Below are 25,487 nucleotides of genomic sequence, written 5' to 3'. Positions count from 1 at the left end.
GGAGACTTGAAGGAGACTAGGCTCAGGAGACTTCAGCCTAGTCTCTTGGATCCAGATCCAACTCTCTGTTCCCTCAGTATGTCTTAAATAAGTACCTGCCTAAATGGAGGCCAGCTATGCTTCAGCATCTTGAGTTACCACAGTAGCTGTGATACAAAAAATGACTGGCCATGCAGACAAGCTCTTCATTCACACAGCTAGTTGTGCAGAGGTACCATGTGGGCAACAGAAGTCAGACAGATGGTTATCCTGTGGGCTCATTTGCTTCTTTCAGGCTACCCCTCTCCCCCGCTAGCTTCTCTCCAGAGCCTGAAATTCCTGGGGATGTTTTTTTACTGACCCCTAGAGGGAGTATTTCTACATTAACCCTCATAGTCAGCATCTCCAAAAAGCAGTCATAGGTATCCTTTATTTATTTATCTTACATATTTTATACCACCCAAACTTAGTCTGTTTAGTTTTATCTGTCAATACATTCCCTAAAACTTCAGTCCCTCTCACCTCAAGGTAGATGTCCAGTGCTATTTCAAGCAGGCGAGTTTTTTGTTTGCCTTCAAAAAGAGCTCCAATATAATGTGCCAAAGCTGGGGTTGACCAGGAACCTTTAGCGATGAGTATGCTGCAGTGTGAAACCAGAGCTCATGAATGAGGGGAAAAGGCACAAGTGTCAGCAGCACAAGAGAAGCTCTTGCACTCCTAGGTCCCGCTCATCTCTCCCCGTTGGGAAACCACAGTGTTCTTTGTCTTACCTCACCAAAATGGACAGTCCGTAGCTGAAGCCTTCTGGCCTGCCAAAGTACTCCAGGTATTCCCCCAGACTCTCCTCCTCTATGCCAACAGTTCTAAGGAGGAGGTACAGAGTTTCCAGGCTCTCTCTAGAAGCAAGGCAAGGCCAGCATTACCAGGAGAGATCAGAGCTACACACTCAGAGGTACAGGAGTGCCACTGAAAGGACCCCTTCTGTTTAAAAAGGTTGGGAACCTCTGGCCTAACAAATGTATGCCTTCTGTTGCAAACCTACAGCTCAGGTACCACATAGAGATTGTGAGTGCGTCTTGTGTACACAAGTCAATATTACAGTCATGAGAGAGTCTACTCCGCTCACTGTCTTACATTCAGACTAAGTTAGCCATGAGTATTTTCACTGAAATTAACAGGACAAGTAAACTTCAATAAGTAAAACAAGGATAAGTAAACTTGTCCCATTGGAGAGACAGTGGAGAGCCTGACTCATAACTAACATTTAAGTGTGTGCGCACATATATACATAAAAACATGAATTGTGTTTTTAATAAATACAATACCATAATTACTTAAAAGCATGTCAGTGAGGACGTGTCCGCTGGGGAACAAATCATGCATCTGCAGCATGGGGAGGCAGAAGTACCCTAGGGGTACTACTTGTAGTATCTCTTTTGGGGAACCCCAGTGTTGCAAAACCTTATCGTTTGAGCAGTAGAGGATCAGAGATGTCTGTTCAACCTAGTCTTGATCTAGAGCACGGCTGCTCAACTCTGGCCCTTCTGCAGATGTTGCCCTACAACTCCCATAATTCCTTGCTACTGGCCACTGTGGCTGGGAATTGTGGGAGTTGTAGTCCAAAAACATCTGGAGGGCCTAAGTTGAGCAGGCCTGATCTAGAGGTATGGTATTTTGTTTGGATGGAGAAGGCTGGCCTGGGTTCAGTTCCCAAAGAAGCCCATGTTCTGGAGGAAAGAGAGGCTGGGCCCTTTGGGGGAGGGTGTTCTAGCTCTGTGGCAGAGCACATTCTTTGCATGCGTTATGGCCCAGCTTCAGCCTCTGGTGTCCACCGTTAAAAGGTTGGCAGGACTGTGAGACAGCCCCTTTCTTGAGGCCCTGGAGTGTCACTGACAATACTGAGCTAGAATGAAACGATAAAAACAGCCAAATATTTTCTTGGGGAGCTGAGAGGATGTCCACGGAGGTGCTGCCTTGTTTCCCCTTTTAAATATGTATTTTTAATTATTATTATTTTTGTTAAATTACATATTACAAAGTAAAACAAGTTGGGGTGCTAACTGAGCCCCAAGGCCTGAGAAGTTATCCCATCCACGCTGTGGAGAACGCACTGGAGGAGAGAGCTGTTGTCCGCATTCTGGTACAGGCCCCTTTTCTTCAGCACCTTGCTAAAACCAAGATTGCTGGGAAGGACGGCCACTTGCAGTGATCCCTAAGGGAGAAAGATCTACACCTGTGCACCAGATCAAGAATCCTCCCATGGAGACATTTCTACCTGGCCCCCAAAGCAGCAAGCATCCTGTGCCCTCATTTTGTCATGAGTAGGGTCTCAAGGCCAAAGGGAAACGATTTATTCCCCTCACACTTTGGCTTAGGGGACTAACTTGGACGACTAGACTAACCTTTAACTCTAGGTATCGTTATTTGTTCCCCCATATATGTCTGTTCAAACTGCCAGTTATCATAACTTTCCCCAGATGCTCCTAAAAGTCCTCTGTAGAGAAAAAAACAAACCACCTAGTGACCACAAGGAGACCCCAAGAGCTGATCCTTCTTGTTGCTAGGGCTCAGGCACAGCTGGCAACTACAAGGGGAGCACGTGTGGCTGAAAGGAGGAGGAATTCTGCCCTGAACGTACTACTCACATCACACCCAGATTCTCCTCCAGCCGTGCATAGATATGTTGCAGCAGAGCAAGTAAGAGGTGTGGAAACCTCTCCTTCATGGCTTGCTTGTCATTAGACTTAAGGAATAAGTTAAGGACCCGGACTGCACGAGTCTAAAAGAAAGGGGAAAAGAGAGGAAATGTACTTTTGCGTCTTCTTGGACCAAAATGCCATCATGCACTGGAGAATGAGACTCTGCAAGGATGGACTACCAGTCTTCCTAAAGCAAGGGAAGCCTCTCTCTGCAACCAGCTTCTGAGGGCTCCTTTGCTCTTTCCTGCCCACAAGTTGGATTTCATAGGAAACTGCCATATACTGAGTCAGACCATTGGTCTATCGAGCTCAGTATTGTCTTCACAGACTGGCAGTGGCTTCTCCAAGGTTGCAGGCAGGAATCTCTCTCAGCCCTATCTTGGAGAAGCCAGGGAGGGAATTTGAAACCTTCTGCTCTTCCCCGAGCAGCTCCATCCCATGAGGGGAATAATAGCTTACAGTGCTCACACTTCTAGTCTCCCATTCACATGCAACCAGGGCGGACCTGTTTAGCTAAGAGGACAAGTCATGCTTGCTACCACAAGACCAGCTCTCCTCTCCAACAGGGAAAGGGTTGGCCAAGGCCTTTTTCTGACTGAGGTAGACAATCCAGATGGCCCTCTTCCCATTAATTCACACGGGCCACGGGCCATTGGAAAGTTCCTCTCCCAGGCCCCAGGGACATGAATGGGTGTGTGAGAACAAAGTAATGGTCTTTATCACATTTCCCCCTTCATCTCACTGCGAGTTGTACAGAATTCACCAGAGAGAACTGGACCCAGTGGGTCAGAGGGGTCTGCAGTTCTCACACAGCCACTCTTCAAAATCTGTCACATGGGGAGGCCGCCTCATTTTGCCTCTTGGTAGTGTCACTTCTCCACCTGAGAGCCACTAACATGTTACTGTCAGTGGTCCGGGTCAAGAGCAGAAGCAGCATGGAGAATCCTGGGCCAGTGAGTGCTTGTCATTAGTTCCCTCTCTCCCAGCCTTTAAGGAAAAATTGAAGACCACTCTTTTTTCAGACCTTTGTCCAATGAGATGCTGCCTCCTCTCTTCTTAAATTGCAACTGTGTTTGCTCTCTCTATAGGTTGTTTTCATCGAAATTTTACTGTTGTTTTTATCTTGTTGTTAACCCTGGGGTCTTAGGATGCAGGGCAGTATAAAAATACAAATAAATCCGCTCTTTGAAAGGAGGCCATCAAGGGTCTGAGGAAACTTGCCTTTCAGATCTTTGAAACAGGTTTGCTCCTGTGTTTTTCTCTTGTCAACTACCTTGGCCAAGGCAAAAAGGCAACAACTTGGCCCACTAACTCCACTCTGTTCTCCCTGCATATGAAATCACCTCAGATTCCTCCCTTCCATACTCACAGCATCCCACTCGCAAGGAACAATAATTCGCCCTTTTGTTTTTTTAAATGAAAGCTGACATTTTTTCAGGGTGGCTTTTTTGTTGTGTGAATCTTGCCAATTTCTGTGGAACACAGGAAGCTGCCTGACACAGTATTATATGTACTGTATATAATACTGCTCAGTCTGGTCTACACAGACTGGCAGTGGCTTCTCGAGGCTTGCAGGCAGGAGTCTCTCTCAGTCCGATCTGGGAGATGCTGCCAGGGAGGGGACTTTTAATCTTCCGCCTGCAAGCATGTAGCTTCTCTCTGCTTGTGAAATGGCAGGATACATGCAGCTCGGGTTACGCAGATGAGGAGCAGGGGACCCGAAGGCGGTTTCCACTTCCTTACCGCAACTCTGCTGCACTCCGGCATCCATTTTGCCACCTCAACAAGTATCTGGCTGTGGTCAGCAGCATTGAATATTGCCTGCCAGTACTCCTGGCACTTGCTGCAAATGGAAAGACAGGAGAAGCAGTCAAACCCCACAGACCAGGCATGTTCAGCTTCTACACTGGGGGGAGCACTTTCTTCTCCAGACAGTCGTCCAGGCTCATGCGCTGACCCTCTACCAGGTTACCACACTCCATATCTTTGCGGTGCAAGATTCACATTTGTGGAGCACATGCTATTAAGCAGGGCATTACACACACGTGTATCTATCATATCCCTACTAGTTCACAACGAAAAACAGAGTTGTAAAAGCTACAGTGCAGTAAAAATATCTGTATTTCTTACCAATAGGAAAGAAAATATATGTTCTTTACGTGACACTGGGGCCAAATGCTTAACCATACCTTGATCACTACTATTCACATAGTCTGCTCTTCAACAAAAGTTCTCAAAGCGGTTTGAAAAGTTTGGAAGGGCTGCCAGGGGCCAGGCAAGACTCTCCCAGGGACCCAGCCCAGCCTGTGAGTCCCATATCGCCACCCCAGCCCTGGACTGCCCCCAGTTTCCATGTACTGTAGGCCAGGCCAGCAGGGAGGACAAAGGGGCACAACTGATGCATCTGCTGGGAAGCACACCCTGGGTTGCATCAGCAGCAGGGGGAAAGATGCTCTTTGGGGAAGCCCCACAGATCCCCAAGGGGGTCACCCAAATTAGTACAAGCTCCAGCATGCTCCATACCTGAAAGGGTGTTTGAGGAGGTATAGCACCACCTCCTCAAGATGATCTACTGCCAAGATGGGGAAGGCTAGCAAGGCTACGTCTTGTCCATGTGGGACTCTGTCCTTTAACCGGATGAACAATTGGTCCAGAAGTTCCTCCAACTGTCAGGTAAGAACAGGGTTATGCATAAGGCACTAGGAAGCAAGGCTGGCTCAAGGGCTTTCACTGTCCTAGGCAGCGTGGATACAAAGGCATCACAAACTTCTCTACTTCACTACCAAGAGTTTTCTGGATCATCCTCTTGTTTGTGTGAGCAGCTAGTAATGCGGGAAGAGCACAAGCACTCGGATGCCTGTGCTGCTTCCTCAGTAGGGACTGGCATGAACCAGTTGTACACCTTGCAACCTGTGTAATGTTACAGAGGATGGGGGCACACATGATCCATTCACATGGGGAACTGTGAATGCCAGACACAGTGCAGGAACTTAGACATGCAGGACAGCTACATTACCGCTGAGGTTGAACCAATCTAACCTAAGTCACCTAGAGATCGACATGACGGAACCAAGAGATCTCACTTGATGACTGGGAAACACTATTCTCTTGGTTATTAGCATATTCAATATGAAATATTGTGTGTGAATGTGTCCCCATCCCTGTGCTCCGCTGGGACTAAATCCCCAGGTATTAAAAGCTGCAGACAGATCTAAGAAAGGATGGCATCTAAAACTGTGGGACAAAATAAGGCTAGTGAAGCTGGCCTCTTCTAAAGCTTATTTCAAAGGTAACATGCCCACATTTACAAAATTGGTGAGGGCCACTATTAAATTATGTTTCTCAGGGGAGTCCAAGTAGGGGAGGCAATAGGATACTTGCAAATAACCTGTTCTAATAGTGAACTCAAATGGTTGAGCGCCTATAGATTGGGAAGCAGAACAGGGCTACCCAACATATAAGGTTGGGGATTCTTCATCTTTGGAGGACTCCCAAGGTCTGCATGAGTAGATACATTTGTAAAGATATCTGAGAGAGCGCCTGCTTCTGCATGATCCCCACCGCACGTTAAGGTCATCTGAGGAGGTCCGTCTTCAGTTACCATCAACACTTCGGGTGGCAACTCAGAGGCAGACCTTCTCTGTAGCTGCTCCTGGGCTGTGGAATGCATTCCCAACAGAAATCTGTAATCTGAGTTAATTACTGGCCTTCAGGAGAGCCCTTAAGACCTATCTGTTTGGCCTGGCCTTCTAGGGTTTTTTTTAACTGTTTTTAAACCATAAAGGTTTGGCCTGGTTTTCTGGGGTTTTAAAACTGTTTTAATAATGGTTTTATGTTGTTGTTTTTACAGTTTTTTATTTTAATACTTAATTGATTTTAGTTTTATTTTAATGGAAACTGCCCTGAGCCATTTTTTGGAAGGGCTGTATGGAAACCAAGCAACCAACCAAAGTAAGAAAGTAAGTAAAATAAAACAAAGGAAAAACAAAAACAGCCCAGTGACGCCTGAATGTGCTCAGTAGTCACCAAGAACCACAAAATGTTGACGATGGGGAGAAAAGGACAGAAAACTTGGTATGTGGAGGGGTGTAGATAAGCCTGCTTGAGCCCCACTCCTGGAGGTGGACATTAATTTTAGGGAATGCAACATTTTGTTGCGGGTCCCATTGATTTGGTCTGAAGGGAGACTATAAATCCTGATCTGTGTTCCTTAGTTTTTGTAGCATTGTCATTCCTGTTTTACAGATGTATTTGTACCTAGTTTTATGAACATGATTTGTGGATACCACCTCTGAGGTATCCAAATCAGTTAACACTTTAGAAGACCAAGTCGAATGCCATCACACATGCAGAGGATCAGGTTCATGCAACCCAGTGGCATAAGACTGACTTAACGTCCTTCCCTGGGGGCTCCTCACAGCTCCTTACCCACATCGACTTGCTGCTGAACTGCTTTATGAACTCGCGCAGCAGGTGGAATATGTTTGCGAGGTCAAATGAGCCTTCAGTGGTCAGATCCCCTCCCAAGAAGTGCATGACCTCCAGGAGCTGCTCAGAGGAGAGGAATGCACTGAAGACCTGAAACAAAACACAACACCTGTGAATAGCATGCATTGTCTGCCCTTTGCCCATGTGGGCAGGCTGGAAGACTGTCTAAAAGAGCAAAGGAAGCAATGGAACAAAGGAAGAGACTCTCTTGGAATACCAGGACTGTTTTATATTAATACAGAACAAAGGGATCTAATACACAATACTATGAATACAACATGCTATAAGTACCAAGCCATGCTAATGTGCGAAACATATGATACACATACAATTGAACTACAGGTATATTATTTCCATTTCAACATGTATGGTTTTGTCAAGTCCCATTCACAGAAGGGTCTGACCCAACATGGCCATTCTTGCTTCCAAGAGATAGCACATCACAGTTTCAAAGGTGCTGTAGCTCTCAGACAGCCTCTTGGACTGTCCCTGTCCTCAGAAAAAGAGAGTGTGGTGGCATTTAAGGAGGATGTGGGACTCAGAGACACACTCAAACGGATTCAAGAAGCCCTCTGACTCATATGATGATAACTCACCATTGCAAGGTTGTAGCAGTTGCCACTGAAGAAAGAAGGGTTGGGTTCAGTAGTTGGTCCCAGGACAGAGAGAGCTCGTTTTACCATGTCCTTGCCCCAAGGTGTATACATCAGCCTCTCTGCAATGGAAAGGAATAGGGATGGGAGCTCACTCATTCCATCCTAGGTTGGACAGCACCACTTCCTAGCAACCTCCCTCCCTCAGTCCTGCCATTGCTTGACCATCTCTGGGTGGAGGAAGCAGAGCGGTCTGCTTTGGATTCACACACGATTGCCCTCCTAGGTGGACCCAGCATGCAAAGCCTGGCAGCGATCTGACACAGAGCCTGGAGCGATCAGGCCAGAGATGGAGTCACAGCAGAACCTGGAATCCATTTACTGTCTTTTCAGGCCCACATGTTTGTCACCAAACAGAATGCGGTTCTGTTTACAGCGTGCCTTTTGGCTTGAGCTGCCAAGAGGACAGTTCTGCTCCTGTGCTCTCCAAAGCAGCCTGGTACACAGGAATGAGCACGTGTGCAAGATCACCTGCTCTGGATCAAACAGCCATTAAGGGCCCAGCTATGGGGGCAAATTTGAGCACTGCTAGCCGTAGCTGTTCCCTCCAATAATCAATCCCTGGCTACTTCTGGAACTATCTAGAGAACTCCATTTGGAAACTGCTGTGGCAAGTGAGCCAAAGGAACCTGTATCCCTGCCGGGGCCATCCATCTGGCAGTCTCTGAACTTCCTGGGGCTCTGATCCCACTGGGTAATGTTCTGTTTGGGTAATGAAGTTCAGTGATTTTGGCAGGCAACAGATCTTGTTCCTTTCTGACTTACGTTCGCCACGACGCAGGATGGGCAGGAGCTCGCACAAGTCTTCTGCCGCCATCTGCCTGATCTCTTTGTTGTCCTCTAATGCACAGAGGCAAGTCATTGCCACCAAACGCCCAGTTAGCTCATCAGGCAGCTGTGCAGTTGTCTGAGGAAAGACACAGATTAATGGCTGTTAGGAGAAAAGGACCATCAGCTCCAAGAACAGGACTTTAGATTTATCCTCCGGGACATTTTGCACCTCACACGCCACTTCTGACTAGCCTGGAAAACCCATCCGTGTTGCCCATTATTGGTTAATAATCACCTAGTGGGGAAGAGGTGGCTACAGGCTCATTTGCCCTTTGGCCGTGGACACACATCACCATTAAAGGAACCATTTGAATCTCTGGTGCCAGCAGTGCATGGCAGTGACAGTCAAGAGAAATCCACTGTCCAGTCTACCCTGTTTGTCTTTTTTAATTTGTGGATTGTGACCCACAACGGAGTCACAGCCCCATTGCCCATGTGTGTTGCAGGAGCAGCAGCATCACTACTTCTTCTTCTTTAAGTTCTTTTTAAAGAAGAAGAGAAGTACACAAAGAAAGAGACTGACAGGAATTAAAAGTGGGCCCCACGTGGATGTTTTGGGATAAAAGAGGGTCAGTTTGTTCCGGGGGTGGTGGTCTTATTTGGGGGGAGTTCTGTGATGTCACCTGATTTAGAAGAAGACTGACTCCAACCTTCTATATGTATGCATGGAGCCTGATTCTATGCATGCATATTCAGACGTCAATCTTGCTGAGCTCAATGGGTTTTCCACCTAGGCTAGATCCTGGGAATAGGATTGCAGCCCTAGACAGGGTTGCAAAAAAAATTGTTTTTTAAAAAAATAGGGAGAGTGAGATTTTGCAGCTGCTCACATAGTGGTGTGAAGAATTCCCCCACATGCTTTAGAGAGAGGAAGTTGTATGACGCATGAGGAAATTCAAGGAGTTTTATTTCATGAACAACAGAGCTTTGACTATCTGGCTTTGTGTTCTGAGGCAAAGGCGGGATTTGGGACATGGCATTCTGTCTCTAGCTGTGATGTGCATACAAGGATAACACAGGGGGATCGCTGGAGAGCTGCTATCAGGTCTAAGAATATGCCTTGCAAAGACCCCAGTTCAAATTTCATCTCAACCATGGAGTCACTTGGCTGTTTTGGCAAGCTTCTCTCAGCCTCAGCCCCACTAGCTGCCACCTAGTTATCATAATAGCGGCCGACCTTTGCAGGGTTGTTGCAGAGTCTCCTGAGATCACTTCTGTGAAGTGCATTAAATACTCTAGACATGCTATGTAGGTGCTAAGCATTCTGGTGGCTTATGGCATGCCGGGTGCCTTGCATGATGGGCCTGGGAGGGGAAGCCTTGAGAGGGGCTGGGAGTGCTGTGTTGCCTAAAGGGCTCCACCAAGGAACTCACATCAGCCTTGACCCCTGTGAGGTTCCTGAAGAAGTTCTGGAGAGCCTTCAATTTGATCTCTGGGTCTTCACTCGTCAGGCCGAGGAGGACAGAAGCGAGTTCAATTACCAGCTTTTCCTCGCTCAAACCTTCTGGGAGGATACCTATGGAAAAACTGACGGACTGCTCCAGGTCTCTAAAAAGGAGGAGAGATAGCAACAGGAGTGGAAAAGAAGCTGTGGTTAACTAACAGCTTCTGGATCCCTCCGTAGAAAAGTCATCTGTGCTGCCCACTTTGTTTTTGCGGGATATGCGGGGAAACATATCCCTTGTCATCAGGTAAGGACTCCACAGGGCTGAGCAGCTAAGATCCACAGCAGCTGCAATTGGGGGTGAGAGTGCTGGACTAGCAACTAAGGCAGCAGTTCCCAACCTGTGGTACTCCAGATGTTGCTGAACTGCAACTCCCATCATCCGCAGCCACAATATATTGTGGCTGGGGATGATGAGAGGAGTTGTTCAGAAACATCTACAGTACCACAGGTTGGGAACCCCTGAACCAAGACATCCCACATCATCCCCAGCAACTTCCAGCTTCTGACAGATACTGGAGCGCAGAATGAGACATCTCTATGCAGTCATCAGGATCCTGCCGGTAGGTTTTTCCAAGGATCAGCAGTTGGTAGCAGATATAGCTCATCAGAAGCAAAACTAGGCAGTAGACAAAGAAGTGTCCAGCTTCCAGTGGACATGCTCAGCAAATGCCAAGCCAAACCAGATGGGCTTTACTTGGTGCCCCTTGACGGCCTTAGGCAACAGGACTGGTTTAAGCCGACTGCAGCTAGAGGGGACCACAGCATTTTGCAGGGCCTTGTGCTGGGCTGGAGTCTGTGCAGAAAAACAGCAACAGGAGGGGAGAGAGAGACTCAGAAGCCATACTCTTGTGAGACAGCAATTTCAGGCAGGCTGGCCCTCTGCCGATACTGGGGGAGGAGGAGCCATGGGGCTGCTGTGAATGACGCCAGCCATGGAGAGTTGAAGGACCTGGCCCTTTCTGCATGCAGAGCAGTGGCTCTGTCCCATATGTTTCCCCTGGACATAGGCAGCTGCCTTGCACTGACTCAGGTTCGGCTTCACTCCAGATATGCTGTTGAGCTGTGTGCCAGAACACCTCAGGGAGGAAGAGAAGCCCCTCTCTGTCCGTTGCCATAACTGCTGCTGCTGCTGCTGTGCTACCTGATGGGCAAACAGCAGGCTGGGGGAGCGTCCTTCGAGATGTGTGGGCAGATGCCCTCAAAGGACACCTACAGAGAGCAGACAGTGGCTGTCACTCATCCACATGAGTCAGAATGTCCGTTGCTTCACCAGAAGCCACCAACAGTTCAGTTTTAGAAACCCAGCTTCTGGCCTTTGGCCACTGAAGAGGGAAAGGAACCTCAGTGTGCTTTACCTCATAAGAGCAGCCGCCTCTTCTTCTCCCATGCTGCTAGCGGACATGAGGTCCTCATCAAATTCATCAGACTGTGAATGAGAAATGAGAGTCAAGAGACCGGAGGATCAGAACATTAGTTTGCTTTTCCTCCAAGAAGATCAGAGCAAGGGCTTCATGTAGTTCCTGTGAAGATTGGTAACTGGTTGAGGGACAGGAAGCAAGAGGGTAGGTATAAATGGAGAGTTTTCACAATGGAGGAAAGCAAGAAGTGGGGCCCCCCATGTTGGAAGTGAAGGACTCTGTGCTGCCTCATGCCTCAATGACAGAGGGGGACAGATTAGTGAGTCAGAGGGCTGGAGGGGTCAAGACATTGGTCATTCCTCCTCTCTACTGCTCTGACACTATCCTTTTGATATGTAGATTGCTACTCTCAGGGACTTAGTTACTTCCTGCCTCCCTCCCTTTCTCCTCTTCTCCCTATCACACATGCTTGCCTCCCTCTCTGCACCATGTGTGCTGAGATGCGATAGCATCTCTATGCATCCATCCAGCTAGATAGATAGATTAGAGATTCTATCTCTCCACTTTCGTATCTAGAATGGAGTTCTCCAAATAAGACTTCTTATATTGATTAGAAACTATGAACTGGCTCCAAGTTTCTTTTGCTCTCAGCAAACAGGCATGCCTGGGTAGACTCCGCTGTGTTTTGCCTCTGTGCACTCTGCTGTAATAGAAGGGTATCTCTTAACAGAGAGAATTCCTAACACCCCTGGATTCTGTACTTGGACCAGTGCTTTTTAATTTATTCAAAAATGATCTAGAAGTTGGGGTAAGCAGCAAGGTGGCCAAATTTGCAGACAACACTAAACTATCTAATCTAATCTAATCTAATCTATCTATCTATCTATATCAGATTTTTATACCGCCTCATATGTAAATCTAAATTTAAAGTAGCAAAATCCCAAACAATCTCTCCAAACTGGGTGAGTGGGCAACAAAATGGCAAATGCCATTCAACATAAGCAAGTGTAAAGTGATGCACATTGGGGTAAAAAACCCCAACTTCACAAGTACACTGATGGGATCTGAGCTGTCGGTGAATGGCCAGGAGATCATGGGCTCGTGGTGGACAGCTTGTTGAAAGTGCCAACTCAGTGCATGGCAGCTGTGAAAAAGGCAAATTCCATGCTAGGGATAATTAGGAAGGGGAATGAAAATTAAAAGGCTAATATAATACCCTAATACTAATAATACTAATAATAATACTAATAATAATGGAGAGCCAGTGTGGTGTAGTGGTTAGAATGCTGGACTAGGACTGGGGAGACCCGAGTTCAAATCCCCATTCAGCCATAAAACTAGCTGGGTGACTCTGGGCCAGTCATTTCTCTCTTAGCCCAACCTACTTCACAGGGTTGTTGTGAAAAAGAAACTCAAGTATGTAGTACACCGCTCTGGGCTCCTTGGAAAATGTAGTAATAATAATAATAATAATAATAATAATAATAATAATAATAATACATGTTCCCAGTAAAGCTGCTTTTTGTAATTGGCTTATGGCCACAGAAATCACCATCAGCCAATTACAAAAAGCAGCTTTACTGGGAACAGCCTATATTCTGCAACGATATCTATAACAACTGACAATAAAATTCAGCCATCCCAGGTCCTTGGGAAGGACTCGATGTCTGGATAAAACAAACCAGTCAATAACACCTGTCTGACTGTGTAAACAAGAAATAATACATGTACCAAATTTGGAAAGAGAAGCATCCAGATACAGAAATAACAGAACAAAGGCTAGCAGACCAGAGAAGATTCATAATAAGAAATAAAGTATTCACAGGAGTTGAGCTGGAAGAACTGCAAAGAGCAACACAGGCTCAAGACATGGAAGAAGAATTACCACCAACTGAAACAGTGGCTCAGGCGCAGGTGGTGTTGGAAATAGAGGATGCCACTGAACTGTTTCAAAATCAAAACCAGGCAACCTCCCCTTTGCCTTCACCTCAAAAACCCAAATGCCGTTTAACAGAAAAGCAACAAGAACTAAAGCTAAAAATAACTGAGCACATGAACCAAACAACCACCAGGGTTCGACTTCCAGCTCTAAAAACAGTTGCCAAAAAACAATTTGCTCAGGTATTAAAAGATGTCAATGCTGCACTTGCCGAAATAACAACCAATAATTTGCAAGAAACAAACCAACTAATGTACAGTGCAGCAACAATAACAACACAAGAGCTCGGATATAAGATTAATGGACCTGTCAAAAAAGAAAGCAGTACAACACCTAAATGTAAGATTAGATTAGAAAATAAAATCTCCAGGCTTAGATCAGATGCTAGTAAATTGAAAGATATGAAAGACAAGAAGCTGAAGAATGAAAACACCAAACAGTATCTGATCCAAAAATACCACCTCAATTCAAGGAAAATTAGAGAAGTCCTGGAAATAATAAAACAGCAAATAACAGCAGTGTCAAAGAAGATTAGCAGATATGAAGCCAGAACTACACAACACAGGCAGAATCTCCAATTCCAGTCGAATCAGAGACGTTTCTACCAAAGCATAGAAGGAGCAACTGCAAGAAACCTAGAAACACCAAATAAAGAAGAAACAGTGCAATTCTGGGGGAAATTATGGGACAATCCAATAGATTATAATAAAAAAGCAGGCTGGATGAAAGAGGTCAAAAAATGTAACCAACAAATGCAAGATCTAATAATAACACCAGAATTAATAAGTGAAAGAGCAAAGAAAATTAAAAATTGGACTGCGCCAGGCGACGATGAACTGCATGGCTTTTGGCTTAAACACCTAACAAGCCTTCATAAACAACTATCAAAACAGTTCAATCACATTTTGCAAGGCGGTGATATTGAACAATGGCTAACAACTGGGAAAACTCATCTCATCATGAAAGACCCAGCAAAAGGTGCAGTTCCAAGTAATTATAGACCGATAACCTGTCTGCCAACCATGTTCAAATTATTAACTGGAATAATAGCAGATGAAGTGATGCAACACTTATTAACTAACAAACAGCTTCCAGTTGAACAGAAAGGAAATTGCCCAAACACCAGAGGCACAAAAGACCAGCTGTTGATTGACAAAATGATTTTAGAAAATTGCAAGAGAAGATAAACCAATCTGAGTGTTGCATGGATTGACTACAAGAAAGCCTTCGATTCATTGCCTCACACATGGATACTAAAATGTTTAGAAACAACTGGTGTCAGCAAAAACATTCAGATATTTATTAAAAAAGCAATGAGCATGTGGAGTACACAGTTAACAATCAATGGCGAGACAGTTGGGCAGGTTAGCATTAGAAGAGGCATTTTCCAAGGGGACTCACTATTTCCTCTGTTGTTTGTAATCGCCATGACCCCACTTTCACAAATACTAAACAAAACAGGCCTTGGATACCAAACATCTAAAACATCAAGTAAAATCAACCATCTGCTGTACATGGACGATCTGAAGTTGTATGGAAAGTCCCAGTCAGAAATCGAATCATTGCTAAACACTGTCTGTATATTCAGTAGCGATATAGCAATGGAGTTTGAACTAGACAAGTGTGCTGCATTAATAATGAACAGAGGGAAAATAACAAAAATAGAAGGAATAGAACTGCCCAATGGAAGCAAGATCAAGAACCTGGAAGAGAAAGAACCTTACAAATACTTGGGCATTCTCCAGGCTAACATCGCGCACACAGAAGTTAAAAGAAAAATTTTAAGTGAATACATCAGGAGAGTTAGAAAAATCCTCAAGTCCAAACTCAATGGCGGGAACACCATACAAGCCATAAACACCTGGGCTATACCTGTTATCAGATACACTGCAAGAATAATAGACTAGACCCAGACAGAGCTAGAGACACTAGATCGTAAGACCAGGAAAATCATGACCATCAATCATGCTCTGCACCCCCGCAGTGATGTCGATAGGCTCTACCTCCCTCGCAGCTCAGGTGGAAGAGGAATGCTGCAAGTCCATCAAACAGTAGAGGAGGAGAAAAGAGGCCTTGAAGAATATATCAAGGACAGTGAAGAAGATGCACTTCAAATGGTCAAGAATGCGAACCTATTCAACACCAATGAAAGAAAGCAGGCCAAGAAAGAACAAGTCAAGAACCGAGCAGAAAAATGGAGAAATAAGCCCCTGCATGGTCAATATTTGCACAATATAAGTGGAAAATCAGTCATCACCAAGACCTGGCAATGGCTTAAGAATGGCAACTTGAAGAAAGAAACAGAGGGTTTAATACTGGCTGCACAAGAACAGGCACTAAGAACAAATGCAATAACAGCAAATGTAGAAAAATCCACAACAAACAGCAAGTGCCGCCTTTGTAAAGAAGCAGATGAAACAGTGGACCACCTGATCAGCTGTTGTAAAAAGATCGCTCATACTGACCACAAACAAAGGCATGACAAGGTAGCAGGGATGAGACACTGGCACATCTGCAAAAAATACAAGCTACCTGTAGCCAAGAATTGGTGGGACCATAAAATTGAAAAAGTTGAAGAAATGAAGATGTAAAAATATTATGGGACTTCCGACTATAAACAGACAAACATCTGCCACACAATACACCAGATATAACTGTAGTTGAGAAGAAAGAAAAACAAGTGAAAATAATCGACATAGCAATACCAGGGGATAGCAGAATAGAAGAAAAAGAAATAGAAAAAATCACCAAATACAAAGATCTACAAATCGAAATTGAAAGGCTGTGGCAGAAAAAGACCCAAATAATCCCAGTGGTCATTGGCGCCCTGGGTGCAGTTCCAAAAGACCTTGAGGAGCACCTCAACACCATAGGGGCCACAGAAATCACCATCAGCCCATTACAAAAAGCAGCTTTACTGGGAACAGCCTATATTCTGCGACGATATCTATAACAATTAACAATAAAATTCTGGCATCCCAGGTCCTTGGGAAGGACTCGATGTCTGGATAAAACAAACCAGTCAATAACACCTGTCTGACTGTGTAAACAAGAAATAATAATACTACTAATCTATGGTGCGGCCACATTTGGATTACGGTGTACAGTTCTGGTCACCATATCTTAAGAAAGACATTGTGTAACTGGAAGAGGTGCAGAAGAGGGCAATCAAGATGATCAGGGGCCTAGAGCACCTTCCTTATGAGGCAAAGCTACAGCATCTAGGGCTTTTTAGTTTGTAAAAGAGGCAACTACAGGGAGACATGATAGAGGTGTATAAAATTATGTCTGGAGTAGAAATAATGGATAGAGAGAAATCTTTCTCCCTCTCTCACAACACTAAAACCAGGGGTCACCATATGAAAGTGATTGTCAAGAAACTTAGGACCAACAAAAGGAAGTACCTTTTCACACAGCGCATAATTAATCGATGGAATTCTCTGCCATAGGATGTGGTGACTGCCAGCAGTCTGGCTGGTTTTAAGATGGGTTTGGATAAATTCATGGAAGACAGGTCTTTCAGTGGCTATTAGTCTGATGGCTATAGGCTACCCTCAGCCTCAGAGTGAAGATGCCTCTACGTACCAGTTGTAGGGGAGCAACAACATGAGACAGGGGATGCCCTCAGCTCTTGCCTGTGGGCTTCTCAGGGGCTTCTGGTGGGCCACTGGATGCTAGACTAGATGGGCTTGAGCCTGATCCAGCAGGGGTGTGCTTATGTTCTTAACATACATGGTTCCCCTGCACCACCATTTTAAACTCACAACCATCTTATGAGATAGATTATCTGAGAGATGGTGAGTGGCCCAAATTATTATTATTATCATTACTATTATTACTATTATTAACGTATGTATGTATGTAATCAGTTTCTATACCGCCCTTCCAAAAATGGCTTAGGGCGGTTTACACAGAGAAATAATAAATAAATATGATGGCTCCCTGTCCCCAAATGGCTCACAAAGTAAAAAGAAACATAAGATAGAGACCAGCAACAGTCACTGGAGGTACTGTGCTGTGGGTGGATAGGGCCAGTTACTCTCCCCCTGCTAAATAAAAGAGAATCACCACGTTAAAAGGTGCCTCTTTGCCAAGTTAGCAGGGGTCAAAATCATCCAGTGAGCTTCATGGACACATGGGGATCTGACCTGGTGCCTAGTCTGACACTCTCACCATTATAACACTCCCTCTCCCTTCTTCTCTACAACACCATTGCGGTGCCACTGCCTTGAGTCTTGGACTATCAGAGTCTCCACCCAAGTCCAACATCTGAGGGAGGGCCAAATTAGGGCAGCTTTGCTCCAGCTCAGGGATGTAGCCAACCCGAGGCTCACCAGCTGTGGCTGGACTCCAACTCCCATCATCCCTAGCTTTTGTTCACTATGGCTGGGGTGGGATTAGTCCAACAACATCTGGGGACCCAAGTTTCCCCCCCACCCCCCATCTTCTGGAATTTGGATCCTGCCCTTCTTCCCTGGAACTCAGGAGTGAGAGTGTGTGTGTGTGTGTGTGTGTGTGTGTGTGTGTGTGTGTGTTTGTGTGTGTGATTGATTCTCCCTCCCCACTTGTATCTACACAATAGTCCTGTGAGGTAAGTCAGGCTGAAGAGAATGAACTGCCTAAAGTCACCCAGTCAGTTTCACGGCTACAGTTTGACCAATAACTCCCCTGCCTGTGGCCAAAAGGAAGAGATGATGGAAGCTGTATTGGATTACAAAGGAAGGAAGCCAACCAGAAAAGAAACATATTCAGAACTGGTCCCCTCTTTACAAATTGCAAATAAAGTCTTCACAAGTATATGAGTGCATGTAAGTCTGTACTACGTGTGTGTACTAGTGATGGCTGTGTGTATGACAGTATGTTATTTGGATGAAGAATGTTAAATGTTAAAAATGTAGTATGTTGAAAATCAAACCAGTACTGTGCATTCTTGCTTTGATTTAGTTTTTTCTTACGTCCACCACATGACAGCTTACCAGGCAGACCTGAGTTCAAAATCCCAGTTCAGCTATGAAAGCCACTGTGTGGCTGTGGGCCACGTGCTCATCTCTCAGCCTAACCTAGCACACAGGGTTGTTGTCAGGCCTGACTTGATGGGAATGCAAGAGTGCATTTGCATTGAGCCCTTTGAAGTCCAGGTGAAATCCACCTTATACGTGAATAAAAGAAACAAAGCCCACAAAAGAAGCCCCAATTGCTCTACAAACTTACAAAGCAGCAATTGGCTGGGTTGATTTACACCTTCATTTTTCTATTTACATTTGATGAATAAACAATTAGCAAGATGTAAATCAGCACAGCCAATTGCTCCTTTAAGTTTAGCATAAGGTAGACTTCAAAGGGATCAATGCAAATACGTTGAGATTGCATTCCCATTAAGCTGGGCCTGCTTATCTATACTCGCACACATTTCGTCTCCTCCCCAGTTCTTGGCCAAAAGCGATGTTCTCCACCTTGCAGACCTTCCTGAAGTGCTGCACTGGAGTTCATCTTCAACTAACGAAACTGCTCCTGCATAGTTCTCTACAGTAGGGGTGTGCACAAAACCCCAGTTTTGGTTGAAGGGCCCCAGTGTGGTTCAAGTCTGGACCAGATTCAGATTGGACTGGGCATGCTCGGTTTTGCACATGTTCAGCTGGAGTTTGAGCCAGTTTGGGGGTTCTAAATGTGGGAAGAAGAAAAAATGGAATGCCTGTGCCTGCATATTGCCAAATCTTAGCCAGATCACTACTCTCGGTTTGGTTCCCCCGTGCCAGGACTCTTCATGAAATTCCCACTTAATGATCTGTGTGACCTGACATTTTTCTGCAAGTCATTCCTTCCTTTTCAGCACAGAAAATGTGGTGGTTTACATGTTGGGTTTAATTTTGCTTTTTAATTTCAGCTTGCAAAAAGAGGGTGATACGCCATGAAGACTCTGGACATTCTGAGATTAATAAGAAGTCTAATTAATTAAAAACGCCAAATTCTTACAGAATCAGACACATCTGAATCAATAGTCGATCTGCAAATTAAATCTGTGATAATGGGAAATAATAGCTGGGCAACCAACTTTATCTGCATTTGTTAAAAGTTAGCAGGTGCCCTTTCCTTTGCAAATGAGGCTGCAGGGAGAATTATTTGTAGAATATTCTAATATTTTAAGGCTCAGTAGGAATTACTCAATTTCCCACCTCATATTCCAACCCCTGAGAATTTGTAGAGAATATTTTGAAGCATATTTGCCCCAAGGCTAGTAAAAATCTACTTACCTCAGTGTATGCACTAGAAGACATATCTCAAGAAAAAACTCTATGAAAGAATTAAAAAAACATGACAACTTACTTTACATTGAAGTAATAATATCTGATATCCAATACCACAAAAGAGGTATTAGGATTTTTAAAGAACTAACAAATGGATATATGCAGACTAGATGTCAAAACAAAGCTAAAGCTATTGTAAGAATATAATAATAGATGTAACAAAATAGGATTTCAGAACAATAACAAATTGTATACAATCTCTATAGAAATGTGAGAACAGAAATATAAGAATTGTAAGCAACAAATGAGAAAATGACAAATATTTCAAACAAGCCAATAAACAAGCTTACAGCCAAGCTAGCACTACTCTCACTTCTAACCCGACGCCACTCCTACAACCCACAGAGCAACCAACTCCCAGCATCCAGCATTTCAGTTCACACAGCCCTTTGTGACACTGAGCCTCTCTGGGCCAAAGCACTATGGCAACCGGCACTGAGTCCAGGCCCCCACATTTCTTCAACAGGACTCAGCAGCTGATATTCAGTGATGCTTGGCCAGCACTTCACTTCCACCCTGGTGGCCAAAAGGCCATCACTGATGTAGCCTACTTTCCCTTCAAAAAGCTCAGGGGGGCACACATGGGAATTCATCCTATGTTACCCATCCCACAAACTTATGAGCTAGCTGGTCCTAAGAGGTCATCTTCTGAGCTTCATGCTGAGTGGGGTTTTCACCCCTGGCCTCTCCAGTTCAAGACTCCGATTCACCACAAATTAACTCCAATTCACGTCCCCCTCCCAAGGCAGACCATCACAAACAAACAAAAGAAAGACACGTCAAGCATTTATGGTGTTTGCCGATAGAATTGTGGGCTTGGAGATCTGGCACCACAAGCTGGGTTTTACACAATGTATCAATCATACTGTCTCCGATGTCTGTGTCTGGTCCATCGCCTTCCTCTGCCTCTCCAACAACCTCCCTGACAAATCACTGCTCGTGTCTCTGTCCCTCTGTCAGCACCTTTTGCCCTTAGGCCGGCTGAGGTGTTGTCATGCCTTTTCATTAGGCCTTCGTTCCACTTCTGTCCTCCTTCCCCTCAAGATCTCTGCCCCATATGCTACTTCCCCTCATCTTCTTTTTGTAATGTCTTGATATGACTGTGGGTCCCTTAGGTGTACTCACTTGGTGGGTCACCTCGGTAGACTGATTCTCCCCACTGGGGGCAAAAGCAAGCAGGATACCGACCTGCACAAACTACAGGATGACTCTGTGGACACTCACAAGACCAAGGTAGAATAAAATCCTGGACAAACTTCACCCACAGAGATCGGGAGGGAAACCAGCCGTTATCCACTTTCTTAAAGACACAGTACCACATGCCACCCCTTTGCCCCTTGTTGCGAGTCCTTCCGCCAGCCCCCTTGGCCCTTTGCTCACCACCAAACGCTTTGCTTCCCGGCCTCGTTGGACTTCCTTCCACTAAGCTGCTAGTCCTCAAGTTCCCTGCTTCCCCCCCCCCCCGCCAGCTTCGGCCTGCATGTTCAACGCTTTTAAAAAGCTTCCTGCTTGTGGGCTCAAGGAACAGGCTTGCCTGAAAGTACTGCCGTTACTGTGCACTGAATGCATGTTGAACTCCATGGGGAGAAAAACAGATGCGGCAGGAGTGGAGACACTACCCCATCAGCTGCCCTGTCTGGAAGTGTGGTGTGTGGCTCGAAACAATACCGCTCCATGAAGCACATGCAAGCCTCTGAGGGTGACCTCCCTCATAGGCTTGCAAAACTTTGCTTCACACTGTCCAGAATCACCTCCTTCTTCCTGAAAACCTTCTGGAAGAGCAAAGTGAGCTGGATTAGACTGCCTTGAGTATATGAGAGAAGGGCAGGGAGGGTGGGAGGAAAAACCCTGTATGTTTCGCTCCGTTTTATTGTTTCTGGGAGAGAGTGGGCCTCTGCCCAATTAATCAGCTAATTACAGCAGGATCCCTTCGCCTCAGAGGAAGGATAAACGGGCCAAGAGCACAGGACAGCAGAAGAGGTCACGGTGAGCTGTGCATGGCAAGACTCCTGGGAGAGACTGGATGGACTCCTGAACTCCGTCTCCCTAAGAGGGGACTCAGAGACAACCTCTCGGACTTGACCCAGCCTTTCTCCAAGAGGAGAGTTTCCTGCCTTTTCTTTCATATGTGGTAATTCAATTGTGCCACCTAGTGGACAAACTGAAAGCTGCACTTAGCTCATTTGGTGTGTGTTTTGTTTATAAGGGGAATCTTAATGTATTTACTAGCTAACCTTGCACTGAGCCTATGGCATCCCACCCCCACAACTCTCGCGCCCGCTCTCGCCGCCACCGCAACTCTCACACCCGCTCTCCCCCCGCAACTCTTGCGCCCACTCTCCCCCCGCAACTCTTGTGCCCACTCTCCCCCCGCAACTCTTGTGCCCACTCTCCCCCCTCAACTCTCGCGACTGCTCTCCCCCACTGCAATTCTCGCACCCGCTCTCCCCCACTGCAACTCTCGCACCCGCTCTCTCCCCAACTTTCGCGCCCGCTCTCTCCACCTGCCACAATCGCGAGTGCTCTCCCCCCGCAACTCTCGCGCCCATGCTCCCCCCCACAAGTCTCTCACCTGCACTCTCTGTCCTCCGTCTTTCTATCTCCGTTTCACAGTTCTTGCTTCCCCCTGCCAATGCTAGGGACTGTTGCCCACTCGCCTGACAGCCTTTGAGCTCCCTTCTCTCTGCCACTTCGCAGCACAGCTCAGCCAACCATATGCCACCCGCAGCCCCCAGAGCCAACTGTCCTGAAGCCACCCCAGCCTCCAAGCTCCCTGCTGCTTCACGGCACCCCCAAGCCAACTGTCAAACTGCTTTCCAGCCACCCCTCAAAACTCCCTGCTGCTCCGGAACTCTCTCCCTCTCTGTCAGCCAATCACCTCCTTTCTACCAAGTCTCCACACTTGGAGAATTAATAATATAGATACTAGCTTAACCCATGCAGAAGACCTCAGATCTCTCCACCCTCACCTGAGCCACACTCCTGCTCCTCCTCCTGCATCCCATTGCTTCCATCCCTCTTACCTCTCCTGGTCACTCCTCCGTCCCTTTACTCCATCCCACTCAACCTTCTTGGTCACTCCTCCGTCCCTTTACTCCACCCCCCTCAACCCTCTTGGTCATGGCTGCAGCATTGTGGCACCTATTGGCCAAGCTGCAGCCCCCTATTCCCAGAGACCTCCCCACCCTCATCCAAGCCCCACTCCTGCTCCTCCCAACAGGAGCTGCAGCAGCAGTGGTTGACCAGGCCCTTCCTCGCTGCTGCCACCACCATGGCTGCTCATTCCCCTCAGGCCGCTGACAGGCTCAGGCCCATCCCTCACCCTTCCTTCTTTCTCTCTCCCCTTCCCCTCTTTTTCTCTCTTTCTCTCTACTCCACTCACTCTTCTCCTGTCTTTCTTCTCCTCCTCCCTCTCCCTCTCTGAGTTAACAGATCTTGTTTCAGATCTTGTTCATCTTGTTTCCTCATCTAATTCACACAGTGGCAGCCTCTTTCTCCTGAAGGGGTTCTTTCATCCCTCATGACTCCTCTCTTTGCAGACCCCTGCCAAGAGAGAGAGAGAGAGAGAGAGAGAGAGAGAGAGAGAGAGAGAGAGAGAGAGAGAGAGAGAAGTTTATTTGGTCATTGACCAGCAAACATTTACAATAAACCAGGACAAATTTTACAAATAATATAACAAAACCTGGCCATAACAGAGATAATATCAGTGTCCACATTAGTTAAAAGATAATTTAAATAAAATTCATCAGACCAGCCAGGCAAACTATCTAACATAGGAGATATAAGTCTTAAGCAGGGTTCACTATAAAAATCACAATAAAGGATAACATGCAAGGTGAATTCTATAACCCCTTTGCCACATGGGCAAAGTCATAAAAATAGCGGAACTCCCTTAAACCTGCCATCCAATACTGCTGTTGGAAGAACATTTAAACGCGCTAAAGTGAGGGCTTGTCTAAATTTAGGGACAAGCACCACATCAAAGTACTTAGCTGGTTTAATAGCTTGACTCCCCAAGTATAAACCCTGCTTGATCCATGCACCTTCTTGTTGAACTTCTATATTCAGGTCACGTTGCTTAACTAACTTCCTGGCTTGCTCAATCCCTACAGTATGCAAATCCTCTACAGAGAGGCCAAAAAAAGAAAATTTACTTAACATAGCTCGTTTCCAGCTCAAATTAAAACCATCATTCATAGCCAAAGAGGCTAAACACACCTGTCCAAAACTCAGTTTTAACCAAAATCTAAAGATACAGCACCAGTATAAGGATTCCAGCCTAATAAGCCCAACTTCTCTTCTGATGACAGCATTTGGAGCACAACACGGTACCTGCAAAATGCATCTAATAAACTTAGTCAGGATAGCCTCCAGTAGGGCAAAATTACTTGCAGGTCGTGTGTGTGTATGTGTGTGTGTGTGTGTTTGTGTGCGTGTATTTTCCAACTGACTTAAACCGTGACAGTCTCCTCCTCTCTATCTGCATATAGAATCCCCACTGCCCAATCACCATGGTCTCATAGGCTTCTGCTTGCGAATTCTCACGAGAGCTGCCACACATGGGATTAGCCACAGGTACGCCTTAGAGAATTATATATACAGATAGATAGATATGGATCGACCAATGGTCTGGCTTGTATAAGGTAGCTTTCTAATGTTCAGAAGAAAGCGGCTTCATGCATTCAGATGCCCTCAGCAGCTCTGGGTATCTGTATTAGTCACTAATCTGGTGTTTCCACTGACTAGAAGGAGGGAAATCCAAAGCAGGGTGTCATGTTGACCAGCATCAGGCATCCTTGTATAAGGGCAATTAATTCTGCTGCATTAAGAACAACTGAACAACAATCCAGTCATGCCCAATGCAGAGAAGTGGCAGAATACCTATCCTCAGTGGAGGTAGAATGGAAGACAGCAAAGCCAGAGCTGATGAATTATGCAGAAATTTAGCAGGAAGCTTCCTCTGTGGATGAGTGTGTCAGGCTCAAAAAGGCCTTGCAGTGTTTTGCATAGTCCACAAGCATTTCCAGGCAGATAGTGTGACAGAGACTGCCTCAAAGATATCTTTCATGCCCTGCCATCCATCAAATTCACCATATCAAAAATAGTTCTGTTGTCGAGGTTCAAGCATCGTGCCAGACGATGTTTAAGCCTTCCACAGTCATAGGAGGCAGATCAAGACTCACTTTCCATCCACAGCTTCTACCAGCTTGACAGCAATTTCCTGCTCGTGCAAGGTTCGCAACATTCGATCCCGCCTGTCTTTCCGACGTTTCAGGTTTATCATGAATATCTAAAAAGAGAGAGGGAGACCAGATTTCCCCTGCAAAATTAAAGAAGGCAGTGGGGGTGGGGAAGTGTATAGTGGGCTGAGATAGTTTGGGGTGTTGTTCTTTTCAGTTTGATTAATGCCATACCATAAAATATATCCACATCTGGGTAAAAAAACTCTTGCCATTCAACTTAGTGGCCAATTGTAGTCAAAAATCAAAGCACGTGTGTGCGCGCACACACATACACATGCCCCAGAACACAAAACTGCTGAGAACCCAAAGAACTGGGCGTGGAGGGGATAAAAGCCCACACGTGTGAATGTTAGCACAACTCTGATCTTGTTTTGGATAAAGAAGCTTAGACACTACAATCCCTGGGTAGGGACAATTCAGTGCCTCACTGCCAATGACATTCAGGGCTGCAGCTCAATGGTCAGACACACTTGCTTTGCGTGCAGAAGAAGCAGGGCCGGCTCTAGGGGATCTGGCGGCCAGATGCAACACTCTGTTGAGCGCCC

At 45.8% G+C, this 25,487-nt stretch overlaps 1 protein-coding gene across 6 annotated transcripts in view; it reads right to left on the bottom strand.

Moving 5' to 3' along the window:
• LOC128324291 (uncharacterized) overlaps positions 1 to 24,971 on the bottom strand; it is a 49,928-nt gene extending 24,957 nt beyond the window's left edge. For 3 of the 6 annotated variants that reach the window (XM_053248666.1, XM_053248670.1, XM_053248672.1), the window contains exons 1-12: positions 19,990 to 21,132; positions 19,646 to 19,685; positions 11,453 to 11,523; positions 10,024 to 10,198; positions 8,585 to 8,726; positions 7,763 to 7,881; positions 7,107 to 7,256; positions 5,202 to 5,344; positions 4,422 to 4,521; positions 2,625 to 2,758; positions 750 to 875; positions 502 to 619 (exon numbers count right to left, since the gene is read on the bottom strand). In XM_053248666.1, the coding sequence (XP_053104641.1) occupies positions 502 to 619; positions 750 to 875; positions 2,625 to 2,758; positions 4,422 to 4,521; positions 5,202 to 5,344; positions 7,107 to 7,256; positions 7,763 to 7,881; positions 8,585 to 8,726; positions 10,024 to 10,198; positions 11,453 to 11,523; positions 19,646 to 19,669 (1,302 nt within the window). In that variant the 5' untranslated portion in view covers positions 19,670 to 19,685; positions 19,990 to 21,132. Of the gene's footprint in view, positions 1 to 501; positions 620 to 749; positions 876 to 2,624; positions 2,759 to 4,421; positions 4,522 to 5,201; positions 5,345 to 7,106; positions 7,257 to 7,762; positions 7,882 to 8,584; positions 8,727 to 10,023; positions 10,199 to 11,452; positions 11,524 to 19,645; positions 19,801 to 19,989; positions 21,133 to 22,271; positions 22,479 to 24,882 lie in introns of those variants that run through there. The other 3 variants (XM_053248667.1, XM_053248668.1, XM_053248669.1) reach the window with 3 other exon arrangements.
• Between the last annotated feature and the right edge of the window lie 516 nt (positions 24,972 to 25,487).

This window comes from Hemicordylus capensis, chromosome 4, assembly GCF_027244095.1.
Source record: "Hemicordylus capensis ecotype Gifberg chromosome 4, rHemCap1.1.pri, whole genome shotgun sequence".
Lineage (NCBI taxonomy): Eukaryota > Metazoa > Chordata > Lepidosauria > Squamata > Cordylidae > Hemicordylus > Hemicordylus capensis.
This window is presented reverse-complemented; position numbering and strand designations above follow the sequence as displayed.